Source organism: Rattus norvegicus, chromosome 9 (genome assembly GCF_036323735.1).
Source record: "Rattus norvegicus strain BN/NHsdMcwi chromosome 9, GRCr8, whole genome shotgun sequence".
NCBI lineage: Eukaryota > Metazoa > Chordata > Mammalia > Rodentia > Muridae > Rattus > Rattus norvegicus.
This window is the reverse complement of record NC_086027.1, coordinates 56,201,642-56,210,687: the sequence shown is the minus strand read 5'-3', so window position 1 is coordinate 56,210,687 and position 9,046 is coordinate 56,201,642. Positions and strand designations below refer to the sequence as shown.

General features: G+C 44.7%; 1 protein-coding gene across 11 annotated transcripts in view; it reads right to left on the bottom strand.

The window, feature by feature from the left end:
- Positions 1-913: 913 nt before the first annotated feature.
- Positions 914-9,046, bottom strand: part of Inpp1 (inositol polyphosphate-1-phosphatase) — a 47,959-nt gene continuing 39,826 nt past the window's right edge. For 9 of the 11 annotated variants that reach the window (XM_063267168.1, XM_039083592.2, XM_063267170.1 and 6 more), the window contains 3 exons: positions 7,428-7,628; positions 3,894-4,068; positions 914-1,722 (listed from right to left, as the gene is read on the bottom strand). In XM_063267168.1, coding sequence (XP_063123238.1) covers positions 1,173-1,722; positions 3,894-4,068; positions 7,428-7,628 — 926 coding nt within the window. In that variant the 3' untranslated portion in view covers positions 914-1,172. The remainder of the gene's footprint in view (positions 1,723-3,893; positions 4,069-7,427; positions 7,629-9,046) is intronic. The other 2 variants (XM_063267169.1, XM_039083595.2) reach the window with 1 other exon arrangement.

The following is a 9,046-nucleotide window of genomic DNA, read 5'->3' as shown; positions in this document are numbered from 1 at the left end:
GCAGAAGGGACTGGCCCCCAGAGGATTGTGTGATCCCTCTAGTTGACACTCCCTGGGTTACCTGGGCTGTTAAAGAGCATGACACATGTGGCCTCTGCACAGCTCTAAGAGAAGTAAGGATGGCAAACAGAAGGTTGGATTGGTATTGTTGTAGAGTAGTAAATATGTAAATATGCAAAACATATAGGGAGCTCTTTGCTTCACCCTCTTCTGCTTTACCAACTGCCTGTGTATATGTGTGTGTGTGATTTATCATCTATCTATCTATCTATCTATCTATCTATCACCTATCTATCTATCCATCTATCATCTGTCACCTGCCTATGCATATATGTATGTAGTATGCATGTAGTATTATGTATCTACCATCTATTATTTACCTGCCTATCTATCTACCATCTATCACCTGACTGCCTGCCTGTGTGTGTGTGTCTGTCTGTCTATCTATCTATCTATCTATCTATCTATCTATCTACCATCTATCACCTGCCTGTCTATGTATGTATGTATGTATGTATGTATGTATGTCTTCCTTTCTTCTTCTTTCTTCCTTGCTTGCTTGTTTTCTTGCTTCCTTTCTACCTACCTACCTACCTACCAACCACCCATTACATGCTCTTTCTTCTCTTTCTCCAGTCTCTGAATGTCCTTCCCTTTTGTTTCCTGATTTCTAATTCCTACCCTGCTTCAGTGGGTGGAAACCCTTGGTGCCCAACCTTTCTTCCTTTTTCATAAGAAACATCAGAAAACTATTGAAAGCACATGAACTTTCAAATTCATGGTTCTAAATTCAATTCAATTCAATTCAATTCAAATTCACAGTTTAAGACTCAGGCTAAACCCTTGGATACCCAAGCCAACCCTGCCTGGATCCCAATAGCTGGGGATACAGTCATTCTACTTGAACTGCACATTTTTGCTCCTCTCTTGGTATTTTATTGAAGGGTTCCAGGCAACATTAACAGCACAATGTTCATATAACAATATCATATACCGACTTAACTGTGACATAAATGCCATTAACTTACTGAAATTCACATTATGAACACATAATGGGAATATGTTCCTCAAAACAGGAAGGTGAATATTAACCAATGGGACAAAACTATCTTTAAGAGATAGACATAACAGGAAAAGATTCCATTTGGCTCAAGGGCCCTGAGGGCAGAGTCCTATGTTTGTGTCTTTAGAGGTCCCAGGCTTTGGATGAGGCGGCTTAGGAAAGTGTCCAGCCGATTCCTGGACCTGTATGCTATCAGCCCTCCCTTGTTGGCCCAGAGATCCACCCCAGAAGCACCTTTATTTTCCACATGATACAGCAGCTGTGGCAAATCCAGCCCTGTGTCTGGACTTCTCTCTAAGCACTCTTTCATGTCTACAATGCCCCCGCCCATGGCCCTCAGAATGGCGTGAGCAGCACAGGAGTCCCACTTGTACGTAGTGTCTTCTGAGAAGATGTAAATGTCAGCCAAGCCCTGGACTACACAGAGGCTCTTGTAACCAGCCCCCGCCGCAGGGAAGACGCTACCTCCGCACACGTCTGATAGAGCGGTTTTGATGGTGTCCTTTTCGCTGGTACTGATGACTGCGGAAAAGGGGTTGGAGGACTCCCTGTCGGAGTTTTCAGTTTGTGTTTCACTGTTGCTTTTAGAGATGGCGAGTTGCAGGGAATGGATGTTGTTCCCCATGTAAGAAAGGCCCCAGTAGCACTGTCCTGTCCACCTGCAGGAAAGTTTTAGGTGCTGATTAGTTTGTTTGTTTGACTCAAATGCCTCAAAGCAAAATGGATGTTAATGCTTTCGAGCCTATAAACGAACATCGAGCTACTAATTCTAAGAGTGCAGTGCAAGCACGCGCTGCCTGTATGACTGCAAGAGGGGCACTAACATTTTAGCGTACTCTCATAACCAGCTGGGATAGCAGTAAAACACTGACGCAGTTTCTGACCTCTAACAATAATGGCAAAGTTTGAGGTTGGAGATTTAGCTCAGTAGTAGAGCTCTTGCCCAGCAAGCACAAGGCCCTGGGTTCGGTCCCCAGCTCCGGAAAAAAAGAAAAAGAACAAAACAAAACAAAAAAACAATGGCAAAGTTCAGTACTGCTTTTGTCATTTAATGTCACAGAGGGAAAGAGATGAGCATCCAGGTCTTCCTTTTCTATTTTATTTATTTACATTTCAAATGTTATCCCTTTTCTGGGTTCCCCTCCCCTCTCCCCCCTGCTTCTATGAGGGCCACCCACTAACCCACCATCTTCACCTCACCACCCTCGCATTCCTTTACACTGGGGCATCAAGCCTTCAAAGGACCAGCAGAGGATGGCATTCAAGTCTTATAAGTCCCTCAGTTTCCCTCCCAGGCCTTCTGTCACTGGCTTACTCCTTTTTATTCTGATTCACTTTGGCTTTTAACACCAAGAGTGGACTCACATTGTAATTTATTTATTTATTTATTTATTTATTTATTTATTTATTTATTTATTTATTTATTTTTGGCAAAATAGATGGCAACTTTGTTTATCCACTTACCCTCTGAGTCAGGTACTCTATTAACAGGTGAGAGGCTATTAGAGGTGGGGAAAGCAAATGCCTTGATAAGGCCACCTGGATCCTTAAGTGGTGGAACCTGCACTCAAACCCAGGAGCTCTCCCCTGAATCTGTGGCCCCCTGAAGCTGGCCTTGGAGTCCTGTCTCTGGATTATCCATCTCTGGAGTGCTGGGCTTACAGGTATATATCTGTTTTAGTGACCATGCCCAGTTTTAATGACCTTTTAAAACATTACCAAGGGTTGGGGATTTAGCTCAGTGGTAGAGCGCTTGCCTAGCAAACGCAAGGCCCTGGGTTTGGTCCCCAGCTCCGAAAAAAAAAAAAAAAACAACAATAATAAAACATTACCAAAACATATTTGGTCTGAAAAAAACCAGAATTAGAGGCTTAAACTTTAGCTCCCTCCATATTTGAAATAAGCTGAGGATTAACTAGAATAGACAATCCTATGTGACAGAGACTGCAGGTTTTTTTTCCAATGGAGAGCAAAAGATACTGCCTCTGTTGAAAGTCTGCTGGGCCCTGGAGTCAGTGCTTCAGCACAGTGGCTCCTGGCCATTTTCCAGGCTGTGACTGGGAGTCAGTGGAAAGGCAGGGAGATAGAGGGTGGGGAGAGCTGACCCTGGCAGTGTTTGGAAGGAGTTGGAGTCCATCCTGACCACATCTGTCCGATCATCATTCCACTGAACTCTGCATATGTTGTTCTGCATTTCTATCATAACACAGAAGTTCATCTGGCAACATAGTGGTGGCATCTACCCTGCTCCTATGTATCTGAAGACACCGTATGGTACTAACCTGTGTGTTCTCCTATGTATCTGAAGACACTGTATGGCACTAATCTGTGTGTGTTCTCCTATGTATCTGAAGACACTGTATGATACTAACCTGTGTGTTCTCCTATGTATCTGAAGACACTGTATGGCACTAATCTGTGTGTGTTCCTATGTATCTGAAGACACTGTATGACACTAATCTGTGTGTGCTCCTATGTATCTGAAGACACTGTATGACACTAATCTGTGTGTGCTCCTATGTATCTGAAGACACTGTATAGCATTAATCTGTATGTGTGGTTTTGAGTGAATTTTAGAAACGGGGATAGGATTGATTTATCTCAAATGCAAAGCCATGATTTCTCCAAGACAGTATTAATTTCTTTTAAAGTAACAGTGTACACTTACACCTAAAAAAACTATGCCAACTCTGGGACTGACGATAGAAGGCATTTTAATCCAGCTCTGTACTCATAGTGGGAATGCCCAAGTCATGAGAATGGCATGTACTGTGACAATCCTAACAAGGAAGGCTAGATGATCAAGACTGAAAATGTGCATCCTTTTTACCTTAAAGTAGTTAGGTTTTGGGACGCAAACGGCTGATTGATGACTCCCATCAGAGGCAGGCCTGTCTGTAGGTCATAGACACCAATTAAAATGGTCACACACTGAAGTCCGCTGGGGAAAACTCCTTGGTTGGATTTAACATTGGCAGAACCTTTGATATACTGATAGGTTGAATCTGAAAAGAATGAAGCAAGTATACAGGTTGTTTAGAAGTAATGGTGATGTTCTAGGAACTCTGCCCTGTGGACGGCCCCTTCTGATTTAGTAACCAATCAGGTCTCACCTTTGGGCACTGCCTGCACTGAATCATTGAACACTCATGCATGCTTAAGCTTCTTGTGCTGCACGATGCTTCATCCCGAGTGTATGAGAACTTTAAAAACTGTTTTAAATGTTGTCTTGAAATGGGGTTGCTGTGTAGCACAGGCTAGTCTCTAACTGGAGATCTTCTTGTCTCTGCCTCTTGAAGCTGAGGACACTGTTATAATCCTGTGGAATCTAGCACAGCACCTTGCATATTTTAGGACTGGGGAGATGACTCAGTGGACAGAGTTCTTGCGTTAATGGTATGAGGACTTGAGTTTGGATATGCAGCACCCATGTAGGATGTAGGTCAAAGTACATCACACTGAAAAATCCCAGTGTGGAGGAAGCAGAGGCAAAAGGATCGCAGAGAGTGGGGTGGAGGTGGGGGGTGGGAATGCTGGACAGCCAATCTGACGGAATCAGTGATCATCAAGTTAGGTGGGAAAGGAATGAATCTCCAAGTCTGGCCCATATGTGCCCTGTGAACAGGAGCTCATACACACACCTTTAAAATGCGTTTAACGGGAAAACCGTGGTAGGGTTTTTTGTTTGTTTTTTTAAGAACTGTTACTAAGCAAAGGAACAGACTGAGTCTCCTAAAAACCCATCAGACCTGGGATGGCTTATTAATTGTTCTTATCATCTGCCTCCCCAAGATGCAAGAAAGGAGATAATGAGCCACCATAACAGAGAAGGTTAACAGTGCTTGTGAGGGTTGATTTTGGTTGTCAAGTTGACTGGATGTGGGATCAACTAAGAGGCGTGGGTCTGTGAAGGTATTGGCTGGAAGCATTGCTTGAGGATGGGTACAATCCTCCCTCAGGGGTAGTGGCACCTTCCTGTAGCCTAGCTGTAAAGAGCACTGCGGAAATGCAGTGCTGATGTTGCCTTTCTGCCTTCCTCCTTGCTGTTGCAAGTGCCTATGCTGCTGCTGCTGCTGCTGCTGCTGCTGCTGCTGCTGCTGCTGCTGGCACCCTTCACTGAGGTCAGAACCTTAGCTTCTCTGAGCCTTCAACATGGTCTAAAGCCCAGTGCTTTCCAGGAATTCTCCAGACTCTTAGCGTCAGAGTTGGACTATTGAGGTATCCAGCATTGTACACTGAGCAGCTACCAGTCTCTCCAGTGTGTGGCAGCCATTGCTGAACTACTCAGTCCCTACCAATCTAATAAATCTGCTCTGTACTATCTGTTCATTCTATTGGTACTCTCCCATCCCATGAACTAGCACACAGTGAAAGATATGTCTGGCCAGCGACTCAAACAGCCAACAAACATCTCTTCAGGGTAGAAAGAAGACACAGGAGAACACTGTCTCTCAGAGATGTAATAGATGCCAATTTACCCTTACATGAGCAGAGATTAGGGGGTGGGGAATTCCTAGTGTTCATATGGAATGAACATTCACTGGCTGAATGTTAGACAGCTGTCTGATGTCACACTGTGTTGTGTCAATACACATGCAGGATAGATGCTAACACTTGTCTGGCTCAGTATAATGAGGGCTTCCAGTGTGTGAATCAGAGTTTACCAGGGAGATAGCAAAGTGTATTGACTGGTTTTGTGTGTCAACTTGACACAAGCTGGAGTCATCAAGAGAAAGGAGCCTCGGTTGAGGAAATGCCTCCATGAGACCCAGCTGTAAGCATTTTCTGGTCTAGTGATCAAGCGGGGAGGACCCAGCCCATTGTGGGCGGTGCTGTCCCTGGGCTGGTGGTCCTGGGTTTTATAAGAGAGCAAGCTGAGCAAGCCAGGGGAAGCAAGCCAGTAAGAAACATCCTTCCATGGCTTCTGCATCAGCTCCTGCTTCCTGACCTGCTTGAGTTCCAGTCCTGACTTCCTTTGGTGATGAACAGCAATGTGGAAGTGTAAGCTGAATAAACCCTTTCCTCCCCAACTTGCTTCTTGGTCATGATGTTTTGTGCAGGAATAGAAACGCTGACTAGGACACAAAGTGAGGAGACTTTGCTCCTAGGACTTTGTATTGATAATGCATTGGGGAAATGGGCTACATTTAAAAAGCAAGACATTGGGGCTGGAGGGATGGCTCAGTGGTTAAGAGCACTGACTGCTCTTCCAAAGGTCCTGAGTTCAATTCTCAGCAACTACATGGTGGCCACAACCATCTGTAATGGGATCAGATGCCCTCTTCTGGTGTGTCTGAAGACAGTGACAGTGTACTCATATACATAAAAGAAATCTTTAAAAAAAATAAAAAAAAGCAAAACATTATAATTACAATTCTACCATAGAAGGACAAAATTTTAATAAGCTTTAAATCAGCTTGCAAGTTGCCCAAGACACATTCAGCTGTTTGGCTTGACCTTGAGTTTTGACTGTTGCCTGATTGAATGAGTGGGCAATGATTTAGTTAGATTTGGGTTTAGTGTTCTGAAACTTGAAGATCTACGCTGTACTCGCATATGGCAGGAAGCTGTTGGAGTTGAGCTCCCTGTAGGTGCTCACACTGCTGCCACTTCATGGTCTCACTGATTGGACAGTCTGAAGTCATTTACAGATTAGTCAGTTCACACTGTGTGTGTGTGTGTGTGTGTGTGTGTGTGTGTGTGTGTGTGTCTCACAACGATCTGTAACTCCAGTCCCAGGTTATCTGATGCCCTCTTCTGGCCTCCACAGCTACTGCACATAGTATATGAGTATTTTTGCCCACTCCCATACACACAAAATAAAAATAAAGAATAATTATAATAATAAAACAACTCCTCTGGACATGACATGACTGAGGCACTCATAACCTCACAGCAGTAGTGGCCACTGAGGTAAACTGTCATGGGATCAAGCTAGCCAAACTTCCAGCACATGGGGAGGGGTTCTTGGAGCTGTTGGCAGTTGTCCCTCCCTACTAGGGGAGGAACAATTATTCTTTTGGGAAGGGTTGCTCCCATGCGCCAATGGCTATCCCACACTCATGTACCTTGTTGGGTGGGCAGCAATATTGGACTTAGTGAGTTTCTAAAATAAAATAAAGACATGAAATTGGAAGAGGAACATGTTGGGGAGGTCTGGGAAGAATTGGAGGTATGAGTACATTTCACTGTATACATGTATGAAATTCTCAAATAATAATAAAATAAAACAAAACAAACAAAAATCTTCCAGGAGATCCAAAGTTCTGTCAATATCTATTTCTTAGAGCTGCCCTGACCCCCGAGAAGAACACCCTGGGCTAGAACGAGTGAGAAAACACACATGGAGTGGCCCTGCACTTACCTATGGGATCCACCCAAATCCCAAGAATCTCCTGTGGGATGCTGATCTCCAGTGACTCCAGAGTGGGATCAGTTAAATCCACATCCTCATGAACCACCTTAGCCAATGCCTCAGACGCCAGCATGTTGCCATTAAGGACTCTGCTAAGAAGCTCTGCTGTTTCCTTCTCTGTGGACTGCAGTTCCACTGTGATCTTTTCCCCTAGAATAAAGACAAACTGGAGCCACTGCATCTCGGGCAGTCTGGGAGAAGGAACAGCAGGTGGCAGCGGGGTAGGCAGGGGGATGGGCAGCTGGGCTGAGCTCTTAGGAGCCGCAGCAATGGTTCTGAAACCTTGCCAACTGCCAGGATCACCAGCCACACTTTACAAAGCTGTGAATGCTGGTGGCTCCACGCCCTTGAACTCAGTGGAGAGGCCAGGTCTCAGGATTCAGCCTGCTGCCCAGAAAAAACGTCTACATGGACAAAGTCTTGCATTCTATTCAAGGGGCTGCACAGACCAGCCTTTGATGACTAACTAGTCTGCTAACTTAGTTTTGCTTTTGACTTTTCAAGCGCATAGGTTGCTCCGTCCATTTTGGAATGTTACTGAAAAGAACATGTAGATTTTATCCACACACAGAAATGCTTCTACTTCCTTCTGTAATACTGCTTTTAACCAAAAATATTGTTTATGTTTTGTAAAGTCAGGTGAAACATAGTAATCTTTGAATGCAATAAAACTGACTGGATCAAAATGACATAAAAACTCCACTCTGTGACAGCAGCTGGGAGCCCGGTGTTAACTGGCTACCTCTCCAATGGAAACAGAAAAGAGGCCCTGCATTGGCACCTCTTTGAAACATGCACTTTGGGCCCCTGGTACCTTTGGCTCCGGAAGAAAAGAAAGAGGAGGAGGCTGGGAAAATAGGTGAAGTTGCCTGGACAAGGTAGCAATACCTAAAATCCTAGCACTTTGAGGTGGATGTCAGAGGATTAGGATTTCAGGGCCAGCCTTGGCTACACAGCAATTGGCCACACGAGACCCTGTCCCCACAGCAGTAGAAGGTATATCAGATTAAGAGTAAAAAGTTTCAGCTGAGCTGAGTATTGTGGGACACTCCTATAATCCCAATACTCAGAGGAAGGCTTGCTTGTGTTCAAGACTGTCTGTGTCACCTAGTGAGACCTTCTTCAAAAAAGGGGAAAGGGGGGTTGCAGTTTCACAACCCTGCCTACCCCAGCAGTTCCAACCAGCAGCACCTGCGAGCTCTTTGGAACTACTTCAGGCACCACCTGGATGCACTGGATTTTCACAAAGTCTAAGATCTGATAGGATCAGCACACCTTAGGGTCCGGTGGAAATCAACTGATCACAATAACAACTCTGGGTGTTTTGCTTGTTTTGGGGGTGCTGGGAATTCAGCTCAGGGTCTCCAGGAATGCTGAGCAGATTAACCACAAAGCTGCCTCTTCAGCCCACAGCAATGACTCTGAGTCATTATCAGTCCCTGAAATAGACTTAAACTTGTGTTTTGCTAGACTGCTAAGACTGGGGGCTAACTGCCACGTGCTTAGTGGTGCCTCCAGCTTACTAAGAACCATGGGCCATTCGGATGAGTATATCATACGCTTAGGCT